Genomic DNA, 18,054 nt, shown 5'->3' on the forward strand with positions numbered 1-18,054 from the left:
AAAATTGAATACGTAAGCATCGCTTTCTTCACAATTGACTGAGAAAAACTTTAAAAAATCGTGAAATGAAAGAGCGCGCACTCTTAGAAACAAATAAAAAATACAATAATGACCACATACAAGAGAATCAATACATTGAATAGATGTTTGATTGAAATATAAATTGTTAGATAATGTATAAAAGTCAATTTGACCTTTATCGCTAAAAACTCCTAGGCTATCAAAAACTTCCACACGATTTCCATCGTTGTAAACTGCAATCCAATGTTGTCCTTCATGTCCATGTGGTTTTGTATTCAATATTAATCCCTGCCCATCACTTAATTTCGTTATGTGATCTGCTGGAAAGACTCCAACGATGTTTTTTCTCATCTGGGGATCGCATCTTATCATGCATTTCAATTGTTCATTGCTAAGAGCAAACATCATTTACACTGTAATAATGTCTCTTGCCTGATTTATCTCAAAAAGAGTGGAATATTGTCCCCAAACAATGGCTGTCACGGTCTCTGGTAGGGCTACACTAAACTGTGCCTCTATGCGCACATTCCCCTGTTTAAGTAATGTAAGATATTCACCCTGCTCAAATGTGGGTTCAAGATCAAAGCAGAATATAACATTCCCACCCTCAGCAAATTGCTTTCTAGTTATTGCATTTCCTCCATCGAAAAGCCATTTTGAGGCATTATCAAATAAATTTACATATGCTGCGACAACGTTCTCCCCACTCGCTGCATCAAAATTTAATTTGATAGGGGTATTTCCCACTGGATTTCCATCGCTATACAATGCAATTTGAGAGATGTTGAAATGTTGAAAATTATATGGATTCTTTGAATAATCTCCAGCCGCAGCCAGTGATGATACAAACGCAATGTAGAGACGGTCTGGTCTTGTTCCGGAAAACATGTTTTCCAAAGAAACATTGAGAAGACCTTTGGCAAGATTATACATTTTGACAATGCTCTTTTTGAATGGATATTTGGCAGTTGTTGTCTCCAACATTTTAGCATGACTGAGTATCACGGCGGGATTTATTTTACATTTACAAACGCGAAGAATAACTTCTTCTAGTTGTATTTGATAATTTTTCCCACTAGCGATGGTTGACATGAGACAAAACTCAGCTCGTGTACGGTAAAATTTTAGAGATATGCCAACTTGATTAAGAATATATCTATCCATTTGAAACAGCTCATGCATAATCGGTCCTTCAAGGTCTACACTCTTACTTCCCTTGACGAATACAGCCCTTCTTAAAAGACCAGCATTTTCCCCATTTTTAGCATTGACATCGTCAAATTCTCCGGCAGTATCACTCTCCCATAACTGTGAAGTCAATTGTGATGACTTTGCATCAGCTCCATAGTTGATGAGAGTGCTCAACATACTCAAGTACGGATAATGCGCTCCTGAACTGTTAATGGGCTTATTTTGCATAGATACATCCAGCTGACTAAAAAGTAATGGTAAAAGTAAATTCACTGGTCCCACTATATCCTCGCTTGCAAGTGCTTTTTCGCCATTCGTTACTTTTAGTTTAACATACAGTCTACTTCTTTTGAGATCAACATAATCCATTCCATTTTGAGCTGAAAGTTGAAATTCAATTGGTGAACTGTCTGAAATTTGTGATATAGGGCGCACATCCTGAAAGTAAATATTTTCTACGGCAGTCTGAGTTGGTGGCAGGTCAAACAGAGAAAGCTGACTAGGCATGGCCTCCTTAAACATTTCATTTGATAAGATGGACATGATTCAATATAATCCAAATACGTCCGATTTTATTTTAACGCCTTTTCTCTTCTTTGCTACACGTCCGTCCTTCGTGGATGATGATTTCTCAGTGACACGCTTCATGGGACGCTTTCCCTTTTCAACATTTTTGTCCCTTTTAATTTCACTTTTTGCTTGTTCTACTACCTGTTCTGCAGGAGAAGTCACGTTTAAGTGAATATCTTTATCATCCATTTTTGCATATTTGTCGATGGATACCATAAATGGCGATGATTTATTTCGCAATCCACCACCACGTTGATAACCTTTCATGGTATGATCGGCATATGTACTCATATTTCCTTTATATATTTCTCTATAGAAGTTTGTCCATTTTCTTGCATCGGGGATATAGAGTGTTTTATTCAAATCCATGATTAAAAAGGATAGCGAGTCAGATGAAGTGTCATCCACACCTCCGAATCTATAAATGTGGCTGGTGAGTGAGTATCATCCTTTAAATACATGTGTATGTCAGACAGGTTTTTGACTCTGAGGGGAATATAGTACACGGGATAAATTTTTTCTTTCCATCCATAAGAAGGATCGGCTTGAATTACTCGCAGTAATGGTTGTTCCTGTCCGCCGACAGTTGAGAAGTCACACACATTCGAATAAACAAATACTGGTTTATTGATTAATATCTTAATAGATTTTGATGTTTCCTGGTCAATGATAGTTGTTTTTTTTTTTTTTTTGTTTTTTTTTTTTTGTTGCCAAGGTAAAAAACTCGCATATTCCTATTTTCCAATATCCATGTAAATCAATTGCATCCTCAAGATGAATTTTGAAATCATAGGGTTTGTTATCAGGAAAGTAGTTCAAAGAGTAATTTGAACGGAGAAATATGTACTTTTCCATTACTTAGAGCGCAGATCAATGATATCTGATTCCTTAATCCACTGATTGAATTTGCTGGGCCAAGATTCAAATTTCACTAAAACCTCTTCCATCCCCTTCCGCCTCCTTCTTTTGATAATTTTTTCCACCAACCACAGAGAATCTTCGTCTTTATCAACTTTTTGTAAATCGATTTCATAAAAGTCTCCCTCAATCAATTCGTCATTGAAGTCTTTTACCTTGTACAATGGTATTCCTTGCAAGTGAAATCGTTTCACAATTTTAAACACTTCACCGGTAAATTGTTGATTATATCCCCGTTGAAAGACATGTTTTAAATGCGAAAGTCTTACCAAATCATCTATTTTATATCGATATTTGATTGTGTGTCGAATCTTTTTCTTAGTTGTTTTAATTCTTTTACCTATAGTTTTAGCTTTTTTTAAATACAGAGTAGCCCAAACGTTTGCCTCGTTATCCTTTGTCACTTCCTTCGGTGCAAGACCCTTAAGACTTCTATGAGGTGTTGCATTGTAATTTGCAACAAGATCTGGTAAGATATCTACATATCTATTGGTTCTATTTTTTTGAAAGTATCGATATAATCTTCCACGAATAGTTCGAATGACTCTCTCCGCGATAGAGGCTTATGAGTTCTGATTAGCAAAAAATAATCGAACTCCCTCTTTTTGCAAATAATTTTGTAGTTGAATATTTCTAAATTAACCCCCGCGATCGCTTCTTAATGTCTTACACTTAATGCCAGACTCAAATACTAGTTTAATAGCATTCAAAACATCTCCTGCTGATTTTCGTTTAAGTACACCAATTCGCAAATATTTTGAAAGAGTGTCTATCAATATCAGCAGGAATCTAATGTCATCATTTTCTTTTGACAGATTCTGAACATCCATTAAGTCCATGCTCCACTGAACATTTAGACCGCTAACACGTATATTAGGTAATTTTGAGGTTCGTCGAACTTGTCGTTGTAAAGTGTATGCATCTTGCTTTCTCAACCACTTTGAAATAAAATATTTGCTGAATTTAAAGTCTTTGTTTGATTTCAACGTTTGATAGAGTTTTCCAGGTGTTGTATATGCCGCTGGATTACTAATGTTGTAGTAGTAATTCTCCAAATACTCTGCTTTTTCTTTTTCACTCATCTTTCACACTATTCACCGCTTGCTTCCTTCTCCAATTGTGAATATAATTCACTCTTCCAAATATCTGTAAAACGATATGTTTTCATATATTCCCATAATGATACTATTTCACTCCAACCACAGTCATAATTCTTTAACATGTTGTTCAGAACTTCTCGAATGTTCAGTTTCATATAGGCCAAATCAAATAACATTATCAGTTTCATTTGTTTTGAATCCATCAGACATGAATGTTCCCATTGTGAAGGATGTTCTGTTTCACACCCGCTACATCTTTCTTCAGATAGTTCATGAATTTTATTCCAAATAGTTTCAGCACAAATGGAAACAAGAAGTTCGTAATATCTGTATGTAACTTCCATCGTTGATAAGTAGTTTATCAGATTGATGTGGAATGCAGTTTGCTTATATAGTTGCTAAATCTTGTTGTATCATATCAATTGCTTAATTCCCTCCATTAGTTGTTTTCAGTATAGAAGAATCGATATGGTTCATTGAGCCCTTCAAATATTGCCACTGCATTTTAGTAATTTGAATTCCATTTAACATCTCTTCTCCATCTTTGAAATGACGAATATCTAGTGTTGTATCATTGGACTGACATATTCTGACGTAAACTTCATCTCCAAGTGGATATTTGTCTACATATAGACATTTTGGTATAACATATGTTAAGTTCTCGCTGTTGTGTTGAATATGTTCTCCCATTCTAAGCTTCTTTTTGCTCTCTAAATCATCCAACAAAATCGTATTCGTACAGAGAAGTATTATAACAGTGAATGAAATAAAATAGAATAGTACAAAGCCCAACTTTTGTTTCCTGAATGTTTTTCTACATTCATCATCACATCCCACCTCCAATAAATTAGAAACTACTGTTACACTTTCCATTATTTTACCTACGCAGTGTACCACCCTTTGCAGAAACTAAATCAAAATGAATGTCTGATTGTGTAACATAAACTGATATATATTATTGTAAGCCTTTGGCACTTCTCATTAAGACTTCTAGAATATTTACATAATTGAATGAGTTTGTACACACCTCCTACGTTTATACAAATTGTGTACATTACCTGTATAGTGGAGATTGTTGAACATTTCGATTTATTTTACATAATTGGGGTAATTGACATATACACTTATTTACATACTTGGTATAATTTATATAGGTTGTTGAAGCTTCCAAATTATTTACATAATTGACATATATACATATTCAATGTGGAGTTTAATCTGAACGTTTCAATTTAATTTACATATGCTTATAATTGATATGTAATTAGTGTGGTGGAGGTTGTTGAAACTTCCATATTAATTTAAATAATTGGTATAACTTGTAAAATGAAAGTGGGCGGAGTTCATATGTGTGCCTTCCAATTTATTTACACATATTAAATGTGAGCGGGGTTTAATTTAACCGCTATATGTAATTGACATCTGCTTATTTACATAATTGGTATAATTAGTGTGGAGGAGGTTGTTGAATCTTGCAAGTTATTTTAAATAGTTGCTATAACTTATATAGTAAAGTGGGTGGTGTTTAAATCCGAGCCTTCCAATTTATTTACATAATTGGTATGGCTATATAGTGGAGGTTGTCGAGCCTTCCAAGTTATTTACATAATTGGTATAACTTATATAGTAAAGTAGGAGGACTGTCGAACCTTCCGTGTTAATTTAAATAATTGGTATAACTTGTAAAATGAAGGTGGGCGGAGTTTATATCTGTGCCTTCCAATTTATTTACGCATATTAAATGTGAGCGGGGTTTAATTTAACCGCTATATGTAATTGACATCTGCTTATTTACATAATTGGTATAATTAGTGTAGAGGAGGTTGTTCAATCTTGCAAGTTATTTTAAATAATTGGTATAACTTATATAGTAAAAGTGGGTGGAGTTTAAATGCGAGCCTTCCAATTTATTTACATAATTGGTATGGCTATATAGTGGAGGTTGTTGAGCCTTCCAAGTTATTTACATAATTGGTATAACTTATATAGTAAAGTAGGAGGAGTTTAATCTGTTTTAGTACCGCCATTCTATTACTACTAGTGAAATATTCTCGAGAGGGACGTTTAACAATATTCAATCAATCAATCACAATTGAATAAATACCCAGTCTCTCTGTGTTATAGACTTTACCAGTCATCTTGAGCTAAATCAACATTTTTGTGCCAGACCCATTTTTGTGTGCATCATAACTCAGTATCTCTATAAATAGTTGAATCTGCAACTACTACATGTAAGAGCTTGACGTATTTGACAGACATTTTTTTCCACAATTTCCTCTGGTACTTAGTCTTGATTTTAATTAAGAAGAAAAAGTTGAACAGATAACAGTTTTATTATCAAGACCTTAGACATACAATGATTACATTATCACATTGTTGTAACCTTTGACATTGAAATATTTTCCAGATACATGTACTTATGAAAGAGCTGGCTCGCATTCTACCTCATGCTCCAAGATTGCGTAGCAATAGTAACACATGGTGGATATATTAGACAGATTGATAATGATGGGTAATCAGATCAAACATCCTTAATATAAATCAAATTTACATAATCTGTTAAGAATTGATTATATATTACTGGGTAATTAAGGGGTCTTTCATGAAAAGAAATGAAACATCTTTAAGTTTTCATAAAAGATATGAAACAACAATTTTCTCTTTCTTTCAGTGATTAATTGGTAAACGCATTAAACGTTTCAATGTTCCATGGGAAATACAACATAACTATTTATTCTATATGTTGAACAAGAGGCCCATGGGCCACATCGCTCACCTGAGCCACCTTGGCTCATATTGAAAGATTTTTCCTAAATAATTGTATGTAAAACTTTGATTCTCTATTGTGGCCCCATACAACCCCTGGAGGCCATGATTTCAATAAACTTGAATCTGTACTATGTCAGGAAGCTTTCATGTACATTTCAGCTCTTCTGGTCCAGTGGTTCTTGATAAAAAAAATTAAATGACCCACCCTATTTGTGTATTCTGGAGAAAATATAAAATGTTTAATCACGGACAGACAATGAACAACAGGCGATCAGAAAAGCTCACTTGAGCTTTCAGCTCAGGTGAGCTAAAAAGTATTTACGCATGGAATAATTTTCTTCATATGTGTCTTTTTTCATCCAATGCTATTTCTCCCCACTTTTAAATTAACGTTCAGATTTAAAATACATCAGAGTTTCCTGTAAATATGCATATCGATATGTGATATATGTCCTTATCAACTACAGAGTTTCATAATACTGCCTTGCACGTGAGTTAAAAGAGTATAACCTTTACAAGTCGTTGCCTGCAGTATATAATAACCTCTCTATGATAAGAATCAGTTGAATTAAACAATGCTATAATTCTAATATACAAATGATCCATGTGTACATGTATACTCTCCAAAGAAAACAATTTAAACAATGTTAATGTTGCTGAAGCAAAAGAAATGCAAAAGTTTGGCATCGGATCAAGTGCCTTTGACCTTGTTGACAATATACAATTACAAACAAAAGAAATAATAATAATTTATTCGTTTTGTGAGTGCACACTCAGTGGAGGTGCATCTTCTGTTGGCCTCCTCATATGCCATTCCTGTTTTGGAACAAATGAGAACAACGGCCTCTTTTAGCATCACTAGGGGCAGGTAGTGAGCTGCCATTCTGGAGAGCAAACAAAATTCTTTGAAAATTTAAACTTTAAATATTGTGCAATCATAATAAACTATACTGTCTTTAAAAAATTTAAAGATTGAAAAAGCATAACATACATAAATATACGATATTAAATTAGTTTTTATTGTTTCAAGGATGATATGTTTAAGTTCTAGATATGAATTACTGGTAAGTAGCCTTACAGTGGATAATTTAGAATTTTTTTTACTGAGGTCTTCATTTTGCAAGCCTTGCAGTGTTCTGTATTTGGTAAAATCTGAAATAGATATTGAAAAAAAATATTATATTCAAAACATGATAAAATCATGAACTCTTTGGGAATAATTTATGATTCAATTCCAACTACATGTAGTATCGTCTATGAAATAGACATGAATGCCCTTTCTTGCAGAGTGGTGAGAAATCAACACACAGAACAATAGATGGAAGGAAGGACATAATTTAGATAATTATAACAAACATTATACAACCTAGCCATATACATGCTTGGATATGAAAAGTATCAATATTAAATGGGAGTATCTCTACCCATGACGAGCCTTGCTGCACATCATTCTGTCCCTGAGTATATTTAGAACATGTCCCAGTTCCTAAAAATAAAAGAGCCGGATTAGAAAGCTTTAATATGTTATGTGATGCACTACTTGTTTAAAAATTGAGCAAACATGTTCATTCAACTTCATAAAGATGTGTATTTTGGATCCATACCCAAAATATATATTGACTAATTCCTATCATATCAAAGTAATCAAAATGTGAGCTGCTGATTCTTTAGAAAATTACTTTCTTACCAATATATCAATATACTTTCCCCAAAGCAGTAAAGTTTAATATATTTATTGAACGGATTTTTTTCATAAACTGCTGGTGTTTTTCATGGTCTTCTTCCTCACTGGAAAAATACTGTTGTCTTGTTAATACATGGTTTTGAAGTGGACATTGTTTTCAGAAGTAAGGATGTAGATGTAAATCATGTTTTCCCCACAACCCCTGGCCAATGGATTTGAATAATTAGGAGCTAGGATGAACTAAAAATTGTCTACCATAGCCACATACAAACAAGAGGCCCAAGGGCCACATCGCTCACCTGAGTTACTTTGGCTCATACATATGTATTTAAAGATTTTTCCTATATATTTGTATGCAAAACTTTGATCCCCCATGTGACCCCATCCTACCCCTGGGAGCCATAATTTTCACAAACTGAAATCTGAAATATGTCAGGAAGCTTTCATGTCAATATCAGCTTTTCTGGCTCAGTGGTTCTTGAGAAAAAGATTTTTAAACATTTTCCTTATATATTTGTATGTAAAACTTTGATCCCCTATTGTGGCCCCATCCAACACCCGAGGGCCATGATTTGAACAAACTTGAATCTGCATTATGTCAGAAAGCTTTCATGTAAATATCAGTTTTTCTGGATCAGTGGTTCTTGAGAAGATTTTTAAACATTTTCCTTATATATTTGTATGTAAAACTTTGATCCCCTATTGTGGCCCCATCCAACCTCCAGGGGCCATGATTTTAATAAACTTGAATTTGTACTATGCCAGTAAGCTGTCATGTAAATTTCAGCTTTTCTGGCCGAGTGGCTCTTGATTAGAAGATTTTTTAATGACCCCACCCTATTTTTGCATTTTTGTGATTATCTCCCCTTTGAAAGGGACATGACCCTTCTTTTGAACAAACTTGAAAGCCCTTCACTCAAGGATGCTTTGTGGGAAGTTTGGTTGAAATTGGTCCAGCGGTTCTTGAGAAGAAGTCGAAAATGTAAAACGTTTATGACGACGACAGACAACAGGCAAATTTTGATCAGAAAAGCTCACTTGAGCCTTTGGTTCAGGTGAGCTAAAATATAAATGCTCACCATTTACGAATATCACAGTTTATCATTCCTGTCGGTGCATGGAGTAAACTGCCAATCTGTAAGATATTTAATTATCAAATACATTTATGCTATTCTCTAAACTGAGCACACTAAAACCTGTAATTCATATAATACAACACAAGAGATGTTTCTAAAACACATATGCCCCCCAAGTTGCAACATTGAAAGGGTTATACCCGTGCCTCATTTAATTGATAGTAGTATCACCAATTCAAAATATTGAGCAGACAATACCTTCCTATGTCAAGAGTGGACTGACCATGTGACCTAAGAATCAATAGGGGTCATCTACTCCTTATATATGCTGTACAAGTGTACCAAGTTTGTTGTCAATCAACCAATTAATTCGTAAAATATAGGAAACATCCCCCTTAATGTATTGAATAGTATGGAGGAGAAAGCATGGGCAGGAAGATAGACATGAACTCTGATAAGCCATATAGGAGGAGAAGCGTTCACAAACTATTTTATACCCTACACCCATCAGATCCACTTTAACTTTAAGGATAGCAATTGGATCCTCCTGTCCCTACAACTTGCACATCTACAAATGGCATTGAAGCATTGTACAAATTCTCAAGTCTATCAGATAAGCCATATAGGAGAAGTGTTAACAAGGTATTTTAACATCCTCCACCCCTTTTAGATCCACTATATCTTTTAGGAAAAACTTTGGATCCTCCCATTCCGACAATATGCACATCTACAAATGACAATTAAGCATTGTACAAAGTTTCAAGTCTATCCAATAAGCCATATGGGAGGAGAAGAGTTCATAAGCTATTTTACATCTTCCACCCCTCTTAGATCCACTATAATTCTTAGGAAAACAATTGGATCCTCCCGTCCCAACAATATTCACATCTGCAAATGACAATGAAGCATTGTACAAAGTTTCAAGTCTATCTGATAAGCCATATAGGTGGAGAAGCGTTCACAAGATTTTGTGACAGAAGGAAGGACGGACAGAAAGTACAAATACAATATGTCTCCCCCTGGAAGAGGGAAGATATAATTATATGAGTGCATGTTTATATACACACAGCACTAAACATAACTTAAAGTAATTCCACCCTCCTATGATGTCATCAGATTTTGCAAAATCAATGATTTATTTAAATTTATGCATGATAGGAACATAAATTTTGTTAGTCTTTTCCGATAGTTATTGTAAAAAAAAAAACTGTTAAAACAAGAGGTACTGTGAGCAATGCTCACTAAGAATACCCTCCGCTTACCCCAATCTCCTAAAGGGTGTTGGAAATAGGTAAAACTTCCATATTATGACCAAAAAGGTATTTAGGAACACAGCATCTCCATGCGATGAAAAAAGCCGTTTAAAGAATTTAAATGGAAACCATATTCCTACTTTGATGTCCAGTGCGCGTGACCTTTGACCTTTTGACCCCAAAATCGATAGGGAACATCTTCATCCAATGGGTAGTCCATATGTATGATATGGTGACTGTAGGTGGAAAGGATAACGCTTTAGAGCCCGAAAACCATATTGCTACTTCGATGTCCAGTGTGCTTGACCTTTGACCTTTTGACCCTAAAATCGATAGGGAACATCTTCATCCCATGGGTAGTTGAGCGTGAATAATTAAATCGGTATTCCTGAAAGGCAGGTCTGATAAAGGGCTCGTTGGGTGGCAAAGCTTATCTGGTATCCCTCAAAAGTAGGTGACTTTAGCGCCCGGGACCTTGGGCTAGTTGAGCGTCGATAATTAAATCGGTATCCCTGAAAGGCTGGTCTGATATAGGGCTCGTTGGGTGCCAAAGCTTATCTGGTATCCCTCAAAGGTAGGTGACTTTAGGGCCCGGGAACCCGGGCTAGTTGAGCCTTGATAATTAACCCGGTATCCCTGAAAGGCAGGTCTAGCATAGGGCTCGTTGGGTGGTAAAGCTTATCTGGTATCCCTCAAAAGTAGGTGACTTTAGGGCCCGGGAACCCGGGCTAGTTGAGCCTTGATAATTAACCCGGTATCCCTGAAAGGCAGGTCTAGCATAGGGCTCGCTGGGTGGTAAAGCTTATCTGGTATCCCTCAAAAGTAGGTGTTTAGATCGCCCGGGAACCCGGGCTAGTTGAGCCCTATTAATGAACTTGGTATCCCTGAAAGGCAGGTCTGGCATAGGTCTCGCTGGGTGGTAAAGCTTATCTGGTATCCCTCAAAAGTAGGTGACTTTAGGGTCCGGGAACCTGGGCTAGTTGAGCCTTGATAATGAACTCGGTATCCCTGAAAGGCAGGTCAGATATAGGGCTCGCTGAGTGGCAAAGCTTATCTGGTATCCCTCAAAAGTAGTTGACTTTAGCGCCCGGGACCTTGCATGGGCAACTTGAGCGTCGATAATTAAATCGGTATCCCTGAAAGGCAGGTCTAATATAGGGCTCGTTGGGTGCCAAAGCTTATCTGGTATCCCTCAAAGGTAAGTGACTTTAGTGCCTGGGAACTTGGGCTAGTTGAGCATCGATAATTAACTCCGTATCCCTGAAAGGCAGGTCAGATATAGGGCTCGCTGAGTGGCAAAGCTTATCTGGTATCCCTCAAAAGTAGGTGACTTTAGCGCCCGGGACCTTGGGCTAGTTGAGCGTCGATAATTAAATCGGTATCCCTGAAAGGCAGGTCTGATATAGGGCTCGTTGGGTGGCAAAGCTTATCTGGTATCCCTCAAAGGTAGGTGACATTAGGGCCCGGGAACCCGGGCTAGTTGAGCCTTGATAATTAACCCGGTATCCCTGAAAGGCAGGTCTAGCATAGGGCTCGCTGTGTGGTAAAACTTATCTGGTATCCCTCAAAAGTAGGTGACATTAGGGCCCGGAAACCCGGGCTAGTTGAGCCTTGATAATTAACCCGGTATCCCTGAAAGGCAGGTCTAGCATAGGTCTCGCTGGGTGGTAAAGCTTATCTGGTATCCCTCAAAAGTAGGTGTTTAGATCGCCCGGTTACCCGGGCTAGTTGAGCCTTGATAATTAACTTGGTATCCCTGAAAGGCAGGTCTAGCATAGGTCTCGCTGGGTGGTAAAGCTTATCTCGTATCCCTCACAAGTAGGTGACTTTAGGGCCCGGGAATCCGGGCTAGTTGGGCCTTGATAATTAACTCGGTATCCCTGAAAGGCAGGTCTAGCATAGGGCTCGCTGGGTGGTAGGGCTTATCTGGTATCCCTCAAAAGTAGGTGTTTAGATCGCCCGGTTACCCGGGCTAGTTGAGCCCTGATAATTAACTTGGTATCCCTGAAAGGCAGGTCTAGCATAGGTCTCGCTGGGTGGTAAAGCTTATCTGGTATCCCTCAAAAGTAGGTGACTTTAGGGCCCGGGAACCCGAGCTAGTTGAGCCTTGATAATTAACCCGGTATCCCTGAAAGGCAGGTCTAGCATAGGGCTCGCTGGGTGGTAAAGCTTATCTGGTATCCCTCAAAAGTAGGTGTTTAGATCGCCCGGGAACCCGGGCTAGTTGAGCTCTATTAATGAACTTGGTATCCCTGAAAGGCAGGTCTGGCATAGGTCTCGCTGGGTGGGAAAGTTTATCTGGTATCCCTCAAAAGTAGGTGTTTAGATCGCCCGGTTACCCGGGCTAGTTGAGCCTTGATAATTAACTCGGTATTCCTGAAAGGCAGGTCTAGCATAGGGCTCGCTGGGTGGTAAAGCTTATCTGGTTGGCAAAGCTTATCTGGTATCCCTCAAAAGTAGGTGTTTAGATCGCCCGGAACCTGGGCTAGTTGAGCATTATTTAGTAACTTGGTATCCCTGAAAGGCAGGGCTAGCATAGGCCTTGCTGGGTAGCAAAGCTTATCTGGTATCCCTCAAAAGTAGGTGTTTATATCGCCCTGGATCTTGAGTTAGTTTGGTCTTAATAATTAACTCGATATCCAAAAGCAGGTTTTGAGGAATGGTCTTTTTAGTGAGTTATAATGTTGAATGAAAGTTTTGAGTTTATTTTGTGTACTGAATGAGGGGGGGGGGGGGGGGGGGGTAATTGAAATAATTTCTATGATTAACTTTTGATCAAAAATACCCTTCTGTACTTTCAAAAATAATTTCTAAAGATATGTTACTTTGACCACCGCTAGATATCATCAGTTTTGCTTTTAATAAGACTTCTTATTAAATATTATTTTTTCCATGCTGCATTTGCTGTTTTATCTACTTCCTAGGGGCGAGATCGAAAGTTCAATGTCTGACAAAAAAACTAGATTCACATAGTTTTTACGCCCCCCCCCCCCCCTCCGCCCACACAACGACCCCCTAAACTAGATATGATGAGTGTTTAAACTATAATCGATTAACAAGTAAGAACAAACGAGTATAAATAACTCTGTATACCCTATCTTCTGTTTATTCACAAATGAAAGTGTAGATTAAAACTATCAAATGTTCATTAAAATGTAATATCGTCATGTAGTTTTAACAGTCACTTGTCTTTCTCCTTTTTCGACTAATGTGTAATCGATGTCGGATGAGAGAAACTTACAGAAGTTTTAACACCCCCCCCCCTCCTCCCCCTAACTATTTGAATTTAGATTTTTATCCGAAATCAATCTTTTGATCTCGCCCCTTACAGTTTTTTATATCAAATTTCTTACTGTTTTTAACATCTGAGAGAATTAGGGTTTGATTAATTATGTTAATTAAATAATACTCTGTACACTTTCTATCAAATCGTATTTCTCTCCATATTGCGTTCATTGCTTTATTTATTTCTTACATTTTTAATTGTTCAGCTAATTAGGGTTTAATTAGTAATCTTAATTAGTAAAAAAAATCCCAACAATTTTCTTTGCTTTCTTCTCTTTACGAAATATTATTCGACGTACGACTTATCTTTCTATCTATGATCAGGGGCAAGTAACTCGTGGGTCACCTGCTTTTGAGGGATACCATCTAGTCATAACCCTTATAGACCCTGCCGATGCTATAGGCCAATCCGAAAACATGAGTTATCTTTCCTTGATCCGAAACGTAGTACGCCTGCGTAACAGTAGGTTAAGACTTCCGGGCAGTATATTCGAGAAGCGTCAACATGATAAAAATCTAAGACGCATGATGGAACAATACATGGCATTCTTTTACCATTTTCTTTCTCATGTACAGATTTCTTGTGCCTATTCAAATTTGCTTTATCATGGAAAATTTTCATGCAAACTGAACACTGATTTTTCTGATAGATACCATGTTCTACATTTGTAACTTGATCATATGAATGTATTGTCTGTATGTAGTCTGTAGATTTTGTCATGGGAGGATTTTCTAGTATATCAATTGTCTCTCGTCTGTTTGTAGTCTTCAATGAGTTCAATGCATCCAAGTTAAATTTCCTACATGCAGAATGATCAAAATTCCAGCAATAATTACTTTTGAATGCTAATGATATTGGTTCTCTCTGATTGTCTGGTGGTGATGTTTCAGTCACTGTTTCATAATGTCCACCCCCTGCCCTTGTCCAAATCAAATGAATTCTAGAATTTGAATTTCCAAAGTCATGTTCAAGCGTCACAACTTCTGGATTATCCTGATCACCACCAACAGTTACTAATAAGTTGATTCCAAAATGCCTAGACATTGCCAAAATTGATTCCTGCCCTGCAAAATTGCCTAACTGCCTAAGATTATTCAGTTCTTGTTGAATTTCTGGATAAGTCATTTGGTTACCATTAGAATGATAGAAAAACATATGAAAAATATCCAAATTTTGTTCAATTTCATGTATTGCTGCATTTCGTAGCTCTTGGTGATGATTTTGGTTTCCATAGAGGGCAAGACTAACAGACCTAAAGAGACAATTCCCATCCCCTACTATTGGTTGTCTGTGAAGTCCATATAATGTCAGATATTCATCCTGACGGGTACGTTCAAGTTCAGAATCATCTAACATTTGTAAATGGACCTCATTATTTATGACTCTATCAATTACTGAGTCAGTCTCTGAAATCTACAAAAATGTAGTATTCATGTTAAAGACCATGCATTAATATTAGACAATAGACTGACACTAGCGTAAAATCTATTGTGTTAGAAATCTAACAAATTTGTGTAAATTAGCAGTATCCACCACAGTTAATGAACATTGGAATGACTAATGGTCATGGCCATTTATTCAATGCTGATAATATAATGTTCAATATTTCTTCTTAGTACTCCTTTTTTGTGTAGACCTTTCATCCCCTTTATGTACTTTTATTTTAATATGGTAAGTTTGGTTTTCAACTTGGCTTCTTGATTTTGGAGAGGAAGTAGAAATTCAAAAAGCAGTCAATGATAAATGATTTTCATAAGTCTTCAGCTCAGGCTAATCTGACATTCCTCTAACTCTTACTTGTAGTTTTATATATATATAAACAAGTGATAGATCCAGTCATGTATATATAAAAGTGGAAGTAAATGGTCAGAGGAATCTCAGATTAAATAATGCAGGCTAAGAAATGATGACTGTAAATATATGTGATACAAATTTCTTATTCAACAACTTACTTGAAACCATGGCTCAGATGTAGGATTTACTTATACTTACATCAGTTGAATCCAAAGAAAACTGTTGAGGGTAGGCATCCACTGTTCTCTACAATAAGCATGATAAGACTATAATAAATTTAAATTTTTCCACTTGCATATCTTTGACAGAATACTCCTAATGTAAATATATTCAATGGAAATTGAAACTAGATGTCTTGCACACACATATGGGTATTCATATAATACAGTTTACTCCTGAAGAAATCAGTTGAGTATATATTCTATCAGCTTTGTGATATTTCTTAGTATATATATAACTTACTGGTATCTCAGGAAGCAACTCCAATAACGGAATATCTCCAGTCATCTATATTAAAAATTATGAACCACAGTGACAAAAGAATGTAATACATGTACACATGTACATTTGTAATACCATATTCAAACATACATAAAGATAAAATACAAACATGAAAATACATATATTGTTAAAATTGTATGTACATGTATATGCCCCTCGAGGGCCCTTGATTGGTGACGAAACAAATTTAAAAAAAAATACACAGAGACAGAGAGAGAGAGAGAGAGAGAGAGAGAGAGAGAGAGAGAGAGAGAATTTACTCTTTGTAATAGGCCAGCATTTTGAATTCTAAATGGTATCATTGAAAAAATCAAAATCTGTAATTTTTGTGTGGAGTGGCTTGTTGTACATGTATGTGCGTACATATACTTGTATACAAACTGTATTTCAGCCAACCAACTCCAGCATTCTAATTTTAAAGTAACATCCATATTGTATATATTCTTACAGGAACTGAGAACTGGTCACTGCCATCTTTCATCCCAAAGACTATAGTAAAGAGCACTACAACCTACAAAAAATAGACACATTCATGAACTAACTGAGATATCTTTCTATAAGATTCAACAAAATAAATGATCAGTGTTCCATCATTTTAAAAAGTAATTTATGACAATAGACAACTTTAAGCTAATTTAGACTAAATTAGATTGGATTTCTTAGTGTAATGGCATAGCTAAAAAGTTGCGTAATAATTTTTAACATGTATAAAATTTAAATACTAAGTTGAACTACATAACCACAATGCTATTCTAACATTAGAGTTCATAACAATACTGTTATATGAATTTTCAAGATGAGAGACCTCCTTTCGTGTTGTGAACTGTCCACTAAGCCTATCCTGTGTGCATTGAAGCATTCCATTATTTTCATGATCATCACTGACTCATTAATAAAGTTATATGACTTAGATAAATTACAGTTGGGTTGCATGGAAATGCATATATATAAATGCTAATACACACGTATGTTTATGCGATGAATGCAATACATATATTGAGTACTTGTAATAAAGCATCTGAATAAATTACATGGAAATTAAATTATTCTGACACATTTAACCTATTAATACCACCAATTTATGTTTTGAACTAACCGGCTTATAAAATTCCAATATTCATTAAAACCATTCTTATGCTTGTTCTATGAAACAACATTTAAAAGCAGTGTTTTACGTAACATGTGTTGTAGAATATCCATCACTAAAGGGACGTTCATGATCCGTTTGTTCAAAAATGCACTTTCAGTGAAAAAAACCACCAGTAACTAAAAGATAAACATTACTTACGAAAAACACTGTCAAACTTTGCGCCATGTTGGATGCAGAAGGTGAAGGTCAGAAATAGCGCATGCGCAATAGCCTAGTCCTAAAGTTGCGAATAGTGAGATTCGTCATTATCAACAGTGCAGAAGGCCACATATATATTGCTGTATAATTTTACAGCAATCACGCCAACAAAAATGTTAACGTTAATAAAAGATCTCAATGCATAGGTTTACTTCATACACGTGAAAATAACCAACTTTGCCTGTAAAAATAATAGAAAATTAATGTTGTAGGCCCCTAAGTAGAGGAGGACACCCCCCCCCCCCTCTCCGATAGGATGTTCTATCGTTAAACTGATGTAATTTCCTACGACGGGCCTGTCCCGAGACGCAGTAGGATTATTCTAAGTAACACCCCCCCCCCCCCCATTTTCCAGGATTTCACGTGTTTTATAACTGAAATTAGTATATATCATATATTGCATACATTTCCTCAGGATCTTTAGCCCGTGTTTTAATACAGTCAGATTTATAATAAAATATCAGATGTTACTTGTTCAATATCAATGTAGTACATTCAGCGATGAAAGTTCTGCCACGATGTAGTCTAGGTATGTCGGACTGA

The 18,054-nt window shown here is 36.2% G+C and overlaps 1 protein-coding gene across 1 annotated transcript; it reads right to left on the reverse strand.

The window, feature by feature from the left end:
• Window positions 1-429: 429 nt before the first annotated feature.
• Window positions 430-1,755, reverse strand: LOC125656626 (uncharacterized protein F54H12.2-like). The gene has a single exon (XM_048887232.2). It carries the CDS (start codon window positions 1,753-1,755, stop codon window positions 430-432), a length of 1,326 nt encoding a protein of 441 aa, XP_048743189.2.
• Between the last annotated feature and the right edge of the window lie 16,299 nt (window positions 1,756-18,054).

The sequence above is a fragment of the Ostrea edulis genome, chromosome 3 (assembly GCF_947568905.1).
Source record: "Ostrea edulis chromosome 3, xbOstEdul1.1, whole genome shotgun sequence".
In the NCBI taxonomy this organism is placed as follows: Eukaryota; Metazoa; Mollusca; class Bivalvia; order Ostreida; family Ostreidae; genus Ostrea; species Ostrea edulis.